The 14889-nt window shown below is 42.3% G+C and overlaps 1 protein-coding gene across 4 annotated transcripts in view; it reads left to right on the forward strand.

The window, feature by feature from the left end:
* The window catches only part of COL4A3 (collagen type IV alpha 3 chain), a 73321-nt gene extending 59112 nt beyond the window's left edge, over positions 1 to 14209 (forward strand). The window contains exons 41-52 of one of the 4 annotated variants that reach the window (XM_033150276.1): positions 528 to 578; positions 818 to 1003; positions 3681 to 3811; positions 4650 to 4722; positions 6857 to 6928; positions 7090 to 7209; positions 8516 to 8614; positions 10016 to 10228; positions 10919 to 11096; positions 11972 to 12086; positions 12351 to 12523; positions 13550 to 14209. In XM_033150276.1, coding sequence (XP_033006167.1) covers positions 528 to 578; positions 818 to 1003; positions 3681 to 3811; positions 4650 to 4722; positions 6857 to 6928; positions 7090 to 7209; positions 8516 to 8614; positions 10016 to 10228; positions 10919 to 11096; positions 11972 to 12086; positions 12351 to 12523; positions 13550 to 13634 — 1496 coding nt within the window. In that variant the 3' untranslated portion in view covers positions 13635 to 14209. Of the gene's footprint in view, positions 1 to 527; positions 579 to 817; positions 1004 to 3680; positions 3812 to 4649; positions 4723 to 6843; positions 6929 to 7089; positions 7210 to 8515; positions 8615 to 10015; positions 10229 to 10918; positions 11097 to 11971; positions 12087 to 12350; positions 12524 to 13549 lie in introns of those variants that run through there. The other 3 variants (XM_033150278.1, XM_033150280.1, XM_033150279.1) reach the window with 3 other exon arrangements.
* The last annotated feature ends 680 nt before the right edge of the window (positions 14210 to 14889 follow it).

A 14889-nucleotide genomic window follows, 5' to 3' on the forward strand; every position in this document is an offset into this window, starting at 1 on the left:
TTTGTTACAAATACAAATAAATATTATTTTAAAAGTAAATTCTGTTTGTAATAATTGTTTGGATACACTATATTTTTAATATGCTCGCTGTGATAATTTTATGCCCATTAAAATTGTCCATAGTTATATTTTATGTTTCTAAAGTAACAGAATGACTTTCAATCTGGAAAAGAAAAAAGAAGTGCTAATGTAGCATTTTTTTCAATTTTTCTGAAAATTTCCGTTTTCCCCAGGAAAAAAAACGTTGTTTTTTTTCCCGAGCTTCAAAATTTCCGGAAATTTTACATCTCTACCTGGATAAGACCTAGAACTAGTAATACATTGGTTAATATCGGCTAGAATGTGTAATGCAGTAGTGGTAGAGGCAAATATGTGCAAATACTTTGTTACTGGATAGATATATGTTTGTGAATCCTAGAAATAAGAACTTTCAGTATTGCATTCAGCTACATTTCTATTCCTGTTATTGCAATGTATTCTATTGTATTTTTGTTCTGCATTTGTAATGAAAACAATTATGAATACAGGTTCTCCAGGACAGCAGATTCCTGGTCCTCAAGGCATTCCTGGTCCTAAAGGTAAAATTAAATTGTTGTGTTTTTTTTGGGGGGGGGGGGGTATGAAAGCCAGAGCTGTAAGTCTTAAAATGAGCTTAATTCTGTCTGCTTCAGTGCAGAGTAAACCAGTTTACTTCAAAATGTTACTTGTCTATTGCTTTTTTATTTTGGTTGCCATGCCCCTAAGACTTGCTGTGCCTCTTTAAAAGTATATTAAAGTTGACTAACCTGTACCTAATGGTTGTTTAAATACTACATAGGTGTCAAAGGAGACATTGGGGTGCCTGGTATACCAGGGCTACCGGGTATTAAAGGTCGTATGGGAGACCAGGGACCAATTGGACCTCCGGGCTTACCTGGACAACCAGGACTTCCCGGGAAACCAGGTGCAATAATTTCTGGCCAAAAAGGAAACAGAGGCCCCCCTGGTCCTGATGGAAAACCTGGTAGGAACTGTTATTGCCTATTCTTATTTCACCACATTGCTACTCAAATAGATAGAAGTTCAGAGGTCTTGATAAATCTACTTCATTATAAGGGTGTCAAGTTCTGTAACTGGAATATTTATGCAGATAATAAGCACTTGCTTATATCCACATGTTTCACATTATTGCCATATTTTTAACAAGAGTTGAAACAGAAAATGGATACCAGTGATTGGGGGGACAGGATGTTTTAAATTTTGGCAAAAAGACCTATCGAGATTCATTTGGCAGTATAAAAAAACCTAGAATTAAACACAAATTATTAATAGATTACAAAAAGGAGATGGAATGGCACTCCCTGACTTGAAATTGTATTATGAATTGGCCTGTCTAAATTGGTTAAAGGAATGGATGACATTGCAGAATGCAGATTTATTGGACTTAGAAGGTTTTGACAATTGCTACGGGTGGCATGCATATTTGGGATATGAGAAGGTAAAAGTGCATAGAGGCTTCCTTAACCATATCATAAGGAAGCCTTTATATAAGTTATGGGGAGAATATAAAGATTTACTAGAACTCAAAACTCCTTGGTGGCTATCTCCTTTGGAGGCTATAGCAGTCAAAAGGAAGAACATGGAAACATTATGGGCTACATATAAAGATCTCTTAGAAGAAGAAGCAACAAATAGAAATTGAAAAAAATATGAGGAAATAAAACATTACCTGACAGGATGGATTCAATATCATCAATTAAACAGAGTGTTTAAGATAGACAATAAAAAGGTTTTGCAAGAGAAGAATCAACAATAGACAAAAAAATTAATACAAAATAAGAAAAAAGTAATTTCTAGAATGTATGGATTTCTCTTGGAATGGGATGTTAAAGATGAGCAAGTGATGGAAGTAATGATTAGGGCAATGGATTTGGGCAAAACTATTCAATTATTGGCATGGGAAAGGCTATGGAATAAAGAAGGGAGATTTACGGCTTGCTACTCATTAAAGGAAAAAAATTTAAAGATGTTTTTTAGGTGGTATATAACACCTAGTAAAATATCCAAAATGTACAAAATGAGATCTAAAACATGCTGGAGGTGCAACCAGGCAGAAGGGACACTATTTCACATGTGGTGGACCTGTAAAAAAAATCAAGAGCTTTTGGGACACTGTTTACGAGGAGTTGAAAAAAAATATTTAAACAAACTTTTATAAAGAAACCAGAAGCCTTTCTGCTGGGCATATTACACTCAGACATTCCAAATAAAATAAGAGAATATTCTTATATACAACAATGGCAGCAAGAATATCAATTGCAAAATAATAGTGAAATAGTTCAAACAAAAGGAGTGGCAGGACAGATTATTTGAATATCTTGAACTGGCAAAAATGACGGATACAATTAGGGGACAGTCTAACCAAAAATTCCAAAAAGAGAGGGGAATGTATGGAGATTACAGTAAAATGCCATGCAAATCATAAAACTGTGCTCTCAAATCAAAACCTGGACTTGCTTTGAGTATTTTTTGCAAAACAAAATATGGTTTACAAGTGCAGTATATGGAGAGGGGCAGAAATGATGAAATGAGAAAGAAACAGTTTGACAAACAGAATTAGACCCGCTTTGAGGAGGAAGGAAGTATTAGAATAGAAAAAGAATCTGAAATAGAAAAAAGGGTAACATAAGTCTGTGTGTAAGAAGAGCTTTCGGATTTATGGTTATGTTTGTCATTTGTTTTGTGTTTTCTTTTTAGTTTGTTTCTTAAGTGCCGTGTGATTATGTGTTATAATAAAAAGTTAATAAAAAGCAAAATAATAAAAAAGAAAGAAACAGAAAATAGAGAAGGGTGGTGGGTTGACTCCCAGAGCAGTGAAGCATCATTCAGTTGTTAAGAGGAAATACCTGAAAAGGGCCTGGAAATTATGTGAAAAAGGCCCTCATTCTTTTAAGAGGTGAATTCTCTCTGCTTTTGACAAAGTGCAATTGTCTTGGCTAGAGAGTTTGCTGCTGGCAGTGGGAACATCCCAAGTGGAGCTTTGGCCAAGGCATGCTCCCCCAGTGGTAGAAAGCGGTGTGTGACTTTTGCCAAGTTCCCCCTTTCCCCTACAGCCCTTCATGCCTTCAAAAAATCCACTCTTGGACCCTCAAGAAGCATTGAAGAGGGTGCTGATGGAACATGTGAATATGGAGGGAATTGGCAAAAATCACCTCCCTGCCACGAAGGCAAGACCCCCTCACCCCGGATCAAAAGCTTTCCATGGATGCAACATTTCAGTTCCCAGGAGGCAAAATTTGGATCTATCCCTACATGAGCTTTGGATTTGCTCCCCATGGATGATGAGTTAAAGATTGAATTCTCTTGACCAACTAAAATTCTGCATCACAGGATATATTCTATTACTAGAGGTGCACCCTTGGTTATGCTGCTTCTTATATTCCAAGATTTTACAACTGAAATTTAATCAATGTTCTGAATTCATATTATTTTTAAACTGGAAATATACTTTCCCAATTCCTTTTTTTTTAATCATACCTAACACAGGTAAAATAGAGACCCTGAGATAATACTTAACAAATTAGGCTGTCTCACTTTCAGTTATAATGGTTGTGCCTCTCTGAATTCCACACAATTCCTGGTATAAAAAACAATTTCCTGTTGTATGTATATAAAACTATCTCCTTTTTAAAACAATATAGGTGTCCCTGGTATTCCAGGACCTGCTGGACTCCCTGGCTATAGTACTAAAGGAAATAAAGGTGTTCGAGGAAATGATGGCTTACCAGGCCCGCCAGGAACTAGAGGTGACGTTGGTTTACCTGGGCCAGCAGTAAGTGAAATAATTACATTTAATTATTCACTCACTATTTTAACCTTTGGTTGTAGGCTGCAACACATTTTAACAAAGAAACCAAAACAAAATTACTACAAAATAGAAAAAAGAGATGTGAGCGTCAATGTGTAGGCACCTAGAAGATTTCACTTATTTTTATATCATACATCTATTGGTGCATTTAAACAGATTGATATTTCAGTAGTGAGATATTGTGCTTTATTTTATCAATGCCAGGATATTTATCAACAATTAGGGGAATATCTAGTTTGCAGTCTTTCACACTTATCCTAGAAAGCATCATTTTAACTCTGAGGACTTCAGTAGAAGCAGCTCTCCTCTCATTAAGTCTAGTCACTCTAATGCTGCAAATTCAGCTATATTTGCCTTACTGGGAAATAGCAGACCACTCAAAAGCTTTACTGATTTTGCCAGCATTGTCTCTTTCCAACGGCAGGAGAATCTTGTAGCAACACTGTCTTTCCAGGAGCAGTAAGAATTTGGGTGGTGCTAGAAATGCCACCTGAAATTATCACAAAATGCAACCAGTTGTAAGCCTGCTTTTGCTGAGATAATAGAAGTCTGTTACAGAAATCTGTTCTCTCACATACAGGGAATATCAGCAAGTGAGAGAAAGATTGCATAACAACTCATGAACTTGCCAAATTCTCCCCTGCAAATGCCCCTCAGCCAGACTGTTGTCTTATTTTGCCTTTCTCTGTCTCTATCCTCTCCCTGCTCACAGACACTGCTGAAAACCAACAAGCATGTCTAGCTTGTGTATAGTTACTGAAACAAGATGATTTTTTTCTCGTCTCATTGTCTGACTTAACAGGGAATTGAAGGCATCCTTGGCTATCAAGGTCCTAGAGGTGAACCTGGTTTTCCAGGATTCCCAGGCATCAAAGGTATTTGACTAACTTTGTAAAGCACCTTGTTATTTTATACAAAAGACTGCCTGGATACATTTCAGTAAATAATAAATGAATATCTTGTATATTGCTCTTCATGAATAAACAGAGAGGCTGACATGCAGTGGACACAGAGCTTCCTCCACAGAATAAGGGGTAGAAAGGTGGCAGCTCTGGAGTTGTGCTTTGTTTGTTGCTAGCTTTTGCAGTGCAGGTTCCAAGTTTTGGGAGGCCTTGGGCAAGGAGCTATGAATGGGTCCCACCTTATACGCAGGGACCCTGCTGCTCATTCATTTGCTCTCTCCTAATTCACACAACTGTCCAGGGGAAGAATGCAAGGCAAGTGCAGGATGTTTCTCAATCTCCTCACTATTGACACTGATTTGGAAAGGGCAGGTGATCAGGCAGTAGGAAAAAAGGAGGAGAAACAAGACCAGGAAGGGGGGAGGATGCAGAGAAGGGCAGGAGCGGCTCACCCAGCAAAGCGGAGCTACAACAATAGCCTCCCAGCAGCGGAGTCACTCACTACAGTTTACCAGGAAGAGTGAGGTAGTTGGTGAGGTTGGGACTGCACAGGTGTACCACCAGCAGGAACACCAGATTGGTTACACTGGGTCATCCTTGCAGGCCTGGCCTTGCCTCCTAGTATTGCTGCAGTTCCACTCCTTGGGAGAACTGTTTCTGGGGAACTATATTGCCAGAATCCCTTTCCTTGTGTGGGCCAGCAGTTGAACGGCAGACAAGGTTTGCACCTACCTGCCTTCCTATCAATGCAGTGTAGGAAGAACTAGTTGCCACTGGTGACTAAATCAGATTAATCCCTCCCTCTTTTTCTTCTTTGGCTTTAAACATAGGCCAGTTAAGGGAAAAGTTTTCTTCTTTAAGTATCCTGCTGTGCAGCTGCTTTGGAAATGAGCCTTTGAGCTAAGCAACAGGAAGCATTTTGAATGTGATAATTCAGTTCTTAACTAGGTTACAGCTGTCCTTGTTTTTCTGTTCTGCATTTCTGTTTCTACCAAGGTACACAAAGTGACTTATAACTAAATGCACTACAGAATGTAAAAGCTTGCCTTGCAATGAAAGTTAAGGGGAGAAACAATTAAACGTGGTACATTAGTGAGCACCAGAGCATCATTTTGATGCTGCAAGTTCATCATAAGACCTTCGTATCAGGGCTACTTGGCTTAAGGATGTCTACACCTCATATACTCAAGGTTTATTTGCTGGGCAGAGAAGTGTGACTCAGCCAGGCCTTCCTTGACTCATCTTTAGATGTGTGGCAGTGCATAGACTTAATTTGCTACTCTCCTGGGCTTCAAAGTCAGGGTAGGATTATTTAGACAGGAGGAGGAAGGGCTGGTGGAAACTGGGCCAGCACATCTCATCCAAAGAAATAGAGGCATACCCTAGGAGAAATGGAATTGGGAAAGAACATTTACATTTACTCCATTGGAAGTGTATTTAACAATGTTCAGCAGGACTTACTTCCAAGAAGGAGTTTCAGGCTATGCTAACCTAATGAAGTAGGTCACTGCAGATTGATATACGGTATTAATAAAATTATCACCCTTTTATTTTATTTTATTTAATAACCCAATTATTTGTCTCATGTGTTTCTTATAGGTACAATAATTCCCCTAAGCAATGAGCCAACTTGGAACTTTAGGAAGGGCAGCAGTTGTATTTATTTGATACAAAATCAACATTAGGCTGCAATCCTATGCACTAGGAATGTGAAACCTCTGGCCCTCCATATGTTGCTAGACATTTCCCATCAGTCCTGGCCAGCATGGCCAATGGTCAGGGCTGATGGGATTGTGGTCCAGCAACATAGTTACCTGAAAATAAGTCATATTGAACTCAGTGCAGCTTGCTTCAGATTCAACATGTGTCAGGATTGCAGTATTAATATGCTTCATATTAATTGCTGGGAGATTGCGCAGATTAGATCAGCAGTGGCTAGCCTGCAGCCCACAGGCTATATCTGGCCTACAAATGTTTCTATGTGGCCCCCAAGACAGCTTCCACTTTTAAAAAACAACAACTACCGGTACCTATTATTATGAACACCATTCATAACAACTCTTAACAAGACTGTCACATTTCTAATAATGTCAGGTCTTCTTTTCAGGAGAAATGGGCAATCAAGGACCACCTGGGCAAATAGGAGTACCAGGACCTGGAGGGTCAAAGGGACCACCTGGTGAGTATATTTGACCAGTATCTATAAAGCTGCCCTTGGTTCCTTTGGGAGGAAGGCAGGATTTACATATCCTCATCATCTCTTTAGGTCTACCTTCCCACCTCATCTCCTTTCTTTTTTAATACATTAGCCAATTATTTGTTTATCCATTCCTTTACTAGGTCCGCCTGGAGCACCTGTGGCTGCTGTCTCTTTCCCAGGAAACCCAGGACCTGCTGGACCTCCAGGAAACCTAGGAAGCTCAGGAGATCCAGGTCCCAGAGGACCGCCAGGGCCACCAGGTACAAGTTTCATAATACCCCCCTTCTGTTTTATCTAATAGAGGAAAGGAACATCAGGGGCAGATAACATGTCCTGCATAACCTAAGACATGGCACCATAAAAGTTTTTGCCTTGGCGGGAATAGGTCCTTTAACTCTTATCATGCCTCTTGCTTGTCTGGATAGAAATAGAAAGGGGTGTGTGTGTGGGAGAGAGAGAGAGAGAGAAAGAGACAGAGACAGAGAGAGACTAGCCTACTGTATAAGTTGGAATGGAGACACTAGCCTACTGTATAAGTTGGCATTTGTCATTCTGCCCACTTTTTTTCTCTGGCTCCACCCACTGCTGGTATGTGGCCCAGAAGGAAAAGTGACCCTTGGGTGGAAAAAGATTCCCCTGTCCTGGCATAGATAAACACAGTGGGACACATAGATCTGTAGCAATTTGCAATCCAGTTGCATTTATTCATTTAACAATTCCTAGGCTTTGTTTTCAGGTCAAACCCTTTCAAGGCAGCTTCCAGCATACAAATGACTATAAAAGTTAACAATAACAACCAACTGCGTAGGAAGCCTTTTCGCCGCCCGGGGCAGTGGCGTGGAGCCACCCCCTTGGGGGCGGGGAATAATGGCGCGTGTGGCGTGACGCCACGACGCATCGGATGCACTGCGCATGCCTGGAATTTCTGGGCATGCGTAGTGGATCCAGCCGGCGCTGCTGCGAGCTGGTGAGCGAGCGGCGGGTCGGGCAACCCCAGGACCTGCCGCTTGCTTGCTGCGGAAGCAGCAGTGCCAGCTGGATGCATCCGGGCCAGCGCTGCTGCTCCTGCAACGAGCCGGCGAGCAAGTGGCGGCTCGTGGGGCTGCCCCATCCGGACGGGGTGCCGGGCAGCGGGGGAGGGGCCGGGGAGTGTCACCCCCCTCCCCTGGAACCCGGGGCGCAGCGCCCCCTACGCCCTGCCCTTCCTACACCACTGATAACAAGTAGCACTGGCAGCAAAATACTAAAGCTTTTGAAACATTAAAATATATTAAAATGTTAAGCCCAGAATGTTATGTACGAGTAACATAATACAAGCCTTAGAAGGACCTTTTATTTTTTTAAAAAAGGCATTGCAAATTGAAATGTATACTTAAGCAACAAATAGGTGTTTTTCATTGCTGTAAATAGTCACTTATCTCCTACACAGCAAAATATTTCTGCTATCTAAATATTCCTTTTTGGCTTCAAAATCGGATAAGTTATTGAAACCCGAGAACAAATCCAGAGGGTGCCTACATTGATACCTTACTATATGCTAACATGTGTTTTATTATATGAATCCAGGACCTCCAGGTGTAAAGGGCCAGCTAGGTCGTCTTGGGATACCTGGCATACCTGGACCACCTGGACTAAAAGGAGAGAAAGGTTTTCAAGGCCCGAAAGGTACTGTAAATAAGATATAGATAGTGCTACACTGTAATAATTACATTTGTGTCATTAGTTAGTTTTGAGTGCATAGGCCTGAAATATCTGAAGATCCCTTGTAGGCAGTGCATTGGCCACCGTTGAATTTTGAGGGGGCCCTTGGTCCTCGCCCCCCTCCCCCCAGATGGCGCACCTGCCTTTGACTTCAACCAGGGGCAGCCGAGGTAGAGGGGACACTGCTTCCACAACCTTCTTCCGCAGTCAGCAGGATTGGGCTATGGCTGTGGTGATAAATTCACCGCCCCATGACTCATGGTTCCTCATTAGGATTGTTCTGCCCCTCTTTAGTTTGTCTAGGATTTGTAGAATACTGGAAGCTTTCTCCAGCTACTTCATTGGTCTGTAGTGCCAGGTGAGATGTCATTTTTTAAAAAATACAAAGGTACTGCTCTGGTTCACCAGAAGCGGCTTAGTCATGCTGGCTCCCCCGGCCAGTAAAGCGAGATGAGCACCGCAACCCCAGAGTCATCCGCGACTGGACCTAACAGTCAGGGGTCCCTTTACCTTTACTGCCACAGTCCTTAGATTATTAACACTTTCCCAGAAATGTTTCCTTTCACATTCAGTTTGTTGTATTACAGACTATTACCACAAAACAAAAACTAGGTTGCTCTGTAAAATTTATTTCTCCTGCTTTGATCTGGCAAGCCTAATCGTATGCCAACAGTGACTTTTTTTTTTATCTAATGTGTTCATACTGCAAGGTCAGGTTGGCCAAGATATGATAATTGTGCAATTTGTGCTCACATACAGCAGGGGTGGAGAACCCCCAGCCCACGGGCCAACCTCTGCCCTCCATGGGGTCCAGCTGCCTTTTCCAGGCCGTTTTTCCTAAACCACATGTACATCATTGGTGATGTCACTGGTGATGTCACTGGTGATGTCACTGGTGACATCAGCTGATGGATGGAAGGACAGGGTTTAATCTCGCATTAGCTGTGCTGCCCTGTGCCCAGGATCACACAGGATTTAATTCCCACTCATCAGTTGATGAAGAAAAATTAGAGCCCTTTGCCCTTCGCCTAGTGATGGGTGGTGGTGGGGAGATGGGGGAATCCCTCCCCCACTGTCACTGCTGCCATCCACCTGCTTAAAGAGACCCAGTGCTAAATAGCTGCAAAGCACCATTTGAGGCAGCCTCGCTCCTGCTAAGACTTGCAAAACCACACAGGTGATTTTGAATGGAGGAGGGCAGTCCTGCCCCAATCAAATTTGCCCCTTGAGGCTGATCCTGATAAAGATCTGGCACATGGAGCCAAAACGACATATCCTACCCTGACGTGCATGCTCTCTCAGATACAAGAACACAAATACATGTATTTATTTATTTTTACCTACTGTATTTTTATTTTATTTTAGGTTTGCCTGGAATGCTTGGGTTTCCTGGTAGGAAGGGACTCCCTGGATTCCCAGGAAGTTGCTTAACTGGCCCAGCCAAAAGGGGCTTCATCTTTTCTCGGCACAGCCAGTCAACAGAGATTCCTTCATGTCCATCTGGGACATCTCAAATCTATAGTGGTTATTCTCTCCTTTTCGTACAAGGGAACGAGCAAGCACATGGGCAAGATCTTGGTACTTTTATAAACATATGCTTCAGTTTATTTCTTTTAAAGGGGACATTTTTATTCAGCAGGACAACCATACCAACTCTGTTACACAAAAGAAAACATCTCAGTGCCTGGCTTAGATTACATAATTATGTAAGGAAAAGTATTTTAAAATGCTACTCACCCTGGAGCAGATTGTGCTTATTTGAACAGGCCTGAGAAAGTAGCCTCCTATAGTTATTTCTCTTGATGACAACCTCTGGAAAAGAATAGCGTAGCAGAGACACTACATTTTCCTTTACCACTTCAGTTCCTATCTGCATTTCTTTACCTGATGCTGTATGCTCCTTTATTACAGCTGTTGCAGAAATGTTACAGAAGTGCTGCAACATTGACTTGTCATTGTTTCCGACTTTTTAAGTTCTTTCTCATGCGATTGCATTTCTTTAGTTAGAGTGGAAGATTGATTCCAATGGTAGTGTCTAATCTCCAAAATATTTCCCACTCCCTTATCTTTCAGTCACGCTATATTTATAGGTGCTAAATAGCATGGATTAAAGCCTTTCTCCATTAATAAAGGGCCTTTGCCACCCCTAGTTATTCTGAAGTTGCCCCTATTACAGCGTCTCAGTTGCTTATTACTGTACTATAAATTGGATTTTGCAACAGATCTATACAAAGAAGCTCATCATAGCTTCTCTTCTGAATCTTCTAGGTTCAGCTGGTAGCTGCCTTCAGAGATTTACCACCATGCCTTTTTTATTATGTAATCCCAGTAACGTTTGCAGATTTGCTTCTCGCAATGACTATTCATACTGGCTGTCAACGGCAGAGCCAATGCCATTAGATATGGCACCAATTTCTGGGAAAGCTTTGGAGCCTTATATTAGCAGGTAGTAGTTGTGTTCCTTTTCTCTTTGTGTTTTCACATGGATTTGTTTGCTCATTTGTTTTGGATAAATGTGTTGTAGATGATGATTTATCAACTGTTTCTGGTACAGATTTGTGGAGAAGGTCAGGGCCAGCCCAGTCATTGTGCAAATTGACACAATTTGCTAAGGCAGTGGGGGCATGGAGGGCAGAAAATTGTCACCCCACCAGGCACCTGCTCACTGCCAGCCAGTTGCCCATTTTCCATGATGCCACCCTGTTATGTATTCAGTGGTGTGTGCTGCATGCTCTTGAGTCTGGACTAAGGATTCTGAGCCCCTGTGTTCTGATTTGATACATAATATCCAATCACAGAACATTTCAGGATTTTGGCCTCTGCCATTGGCTCTTAAACTCCGACTTATGATTTGCAGCTTAGAAGTTTAGACAGCCAATCACGTTGGGAGTGGGAGTGGGAGTAGCCTAGGCCTCCAGAAATGTATATAAGCAGTTGCTTTGCCCCTATTGTCCAGTTCTGTAGTTCAGTAAAGGTTCTTGCTATTATCACTATGTCTTGCCTTGTGGGAACCCACCTACACTTCACACCCCACCACCACCAGCAGCAGCAGCAGCAGTGGCATTCAAGTGGCAGTACTCTAGAGAGTGACCCTTTGCAGCCCTGCTCTTTAGTACCGTTTTGTTTTGTTTTGTTTTGACAGTAGAGTTTCTTCCTAATAGCAATGATGTCATTGTTAGTTAGATTTGGCTACATAACAACATAACTGAAGGCAATTGCAGGAGAGAGGGAAAGTGAATAGCTAAAAGTCAATTTGTGGGCTGCATTCTAAACGAGCACTTGCCTATTTCCCGCCTAATGACTTTGTATGCCATGTTGTAGATGCATTGTCTGCGAAGGCCCTGCAGTGATGATAGCAGTTCACAGCCAAACCACTTCAGTTCCACCATGTCCTCAAGGCTGGCAGTCTGTTTGGAAAGGGTATTCTTTTGTTATGGTAAGAAAGAAAAAGAAATCTCACTGCACATTGGAAGTAGTAATATAGTAGGAAGCAGCAGGGGAACAATTCCTAAAAGTAGCCAGTAAAAGGTATTACCATGATACTGGCAAAAATTAGAAACTGCTTTACAAAACTTGTTTTGGGCAACTGTGGTTTCTGCATTTTGGGATACAACTAGTTCCTCAGTTTTAAGCTGTGGATTTCACATCGTCAAAAAATTGCCAGTGAACAGGTTTTCATGGAAGACATGTATGCTCACAGTACACAGGTGCAGGCTCAGAAGCTTCTGGACAAGCGCTGGCATCTCCAGGATCATGCTTGGAACAATTTCATGCCATTCCATTTATTGAATGCCATGGCCGAGGGACATGCAATTATTACTCAAACTCCTACAGCTTCTGGTTGGCTTCAATAAATCCAAGAAGAATGTTCAGGTATGCTAACTAACCTTCCTTTGTGAGTGAGCCACCACAACAGAACAGCTAATGCAGCAGGAGCTCTGGTACCAACAAAAAAAGCTCAGTGAAAGCAGCAACTGCTCCACTCGTATCAGTACTGAAGACGGAGGGCAGTATTCAAATGCATTTCCATGCTAGCTCAAGGTTTAGCACCAGCACAAGGGGGGGGTCACCCCCTCTCCTTCCCCTGGTGTGTACCCTGGATTTAGGCAGCACATTGGGGGAAAGAGAGAGGGAGATCATTCTGTTGCACAAGGAAAAATATTTGCACTGGCCGAACTATTTGCATAGCACTATATTGACTACCACAGATCCTAGGGCTTGCCAATCAGAAGGTCGGCAGTTCGAATCCCTGCGACGGGGTGAGCTCCCATTGCTCAGTCCCAACTCCTGCCAACCTAGCAGTTCAAAAGCACATCAAAGTGCAAGTAGGTAAATAGATACCACTCTGGCGGGAAGGTAAATGGTGTTTCCATGCGCTGCTCTGGTTTCACCAGAAGCGGCTTAGTCATGCTGGCCACATGACCCGGAAGCTGTACGCCGGATCCCTCGGGCCAATAAAGCGAGATGAGTGTTGCAACCCCAGAGTCGTCCGCAACTGGACTTAACGGTCAGGGGTCCCTTTACCTATGTTGACTACAATGGAATGCCTCCTGCGAAGACCATACCTCTTGATCTGTTCCACCCTCTCAATAGCTGCATAAACCTATTTGTATACAATCTATTATTCTAATTGTATATTAGAATACACCAGCACAGGAGCAAAAGTGGCATCAGTACCAGAGCAGCACTAGCATAAGGAGAGCACCCATCCCCATATTCCTTCGTTAGGATTGCTATGTAGGATCCTATGAGACGCTACCATGTAACCACTACCACAGCTTACCAGAGTGTGCCATTAATTTGGCTGCCTCTATTCCTCTTTAACATGCCTGTTGTTGTTGTTTTTTACATGGAGAGTTTCCTTACCTATAGAATGTGCATTTTTTTTTCCTTTTTAAGGAAACCATTGTCACAGACTCTGAAAGCTGGAGAAATGGAAAAAATCATAAGTCGCTGCCAAGTCTGCATGAGGAGACCCAGCTAAACAGAACTGTCATTAGAGAACGAAGCTCCAATTTTGTGTCGCCAAACTAAAATAAACCAAAAAGGTTTTGTGAACTTGTAATATGGTGTTTTAAAAGCTGCAGAGACAAGAACACACACCACAAAGTAGTGGAAACAGAAAGTGCAGGGAAAACGTAGCTTCTGGACCAAGCATGCCACTCATTTGTATGTTGGATAGAGTTCCACTCTGTGCTGCTTTAGTGTAACTGTTGGAAGCTTTTCAATCTCCTCTCCCCTTTACAAAGAGAAAAGTAGCCCCTTGCCTGACCAGATATGTGACCCTGCTCTCCAGAGTGAACCAGCATACAGCAGCATTCTTACTGAAGGTAACTAGCTGATAATAAAGCACAAGTGACCCAGGTATCCTTCTCTGTGTTAGTTTATTCCAACAGTTACAGTATGACACAAGGCCGGACTCAAGTGAGTTGTTGTGCTGGTGGGAGCCAGTGCAACAAGTCCTGTTAGGGCAATGGGATTTCCCCACTCTTCTTCCCTGGATAGCTCAGTTGGTTAGAGTATGCTGCTGATAACGCCAAGGTTGCAGGTTCAATCCCCATATGGGACAGCTGCATAATCCTGCATTGCAGGGGGTTCGACTAGATGACCCTCAGGATCCCTTCCAGCTCTACAATTCTATGAATCTTCCCATGCAAGCATCTGCTCGGGTCAGGAGAACCCCCAGAATGGGGAGGAGAGGGAAGATCATTCCACCTAGCAAGCAGAAATATTTGTGCTTACAGAACAATTGCCTTAGCATGACGCTGAATTCCACTCACAGAGTGCAACTGTCCAAAATGCACATGAATGCAATATGCTGGGTTCAGATACTATGCCTTCCCTCCACTTTTTGTTTCCAACACTAGGTGGCGTGTGTTCTTTTTCTCTACAGTTTCACAGGTGCCTTAACTAAAGCCAAACTCTATTTGCACAGTAAACTTGAAGATACCAATGCTGCACAGGTACTATAATGAAATTTGAAATAGTGCAATATTTTAGCTTTTGTTTCTAGTAAAATGCAAAGCACTTTCTTGGAGTAAATTGTTTGTGTTGGCAGTACTAACAGGTTGTCACCTTCTGAACTCTGCCAACTCCTGGGTCCGTATAAATCTGAACTAGAACGTCACCGGTCTTTTTAATCTAGAAAAAGACAGCTTAAGCTGCCTTTCTTGTGCTTTTCTACCTGCAAAATGGAGTAATCAGGGTAGTGTTGGTTTACATGAATGTTGCCAAAGCAG

The sequence above is a fragment of the Lacerta agilis genome, chromosome 5 (genome assembly GCF_009819535.1).
Source record: "Lacerta agilis isolate rLacAgi1 chromosome 5, rLacAgi1.pri, whole genome shotgun sequence".
Taxonomy (NCBI): Eukaryota; Metazoa; Chordata; class Lepidosauria; order Squamata; family Lacertidae; genus Lacerta; species Lacerta agilis.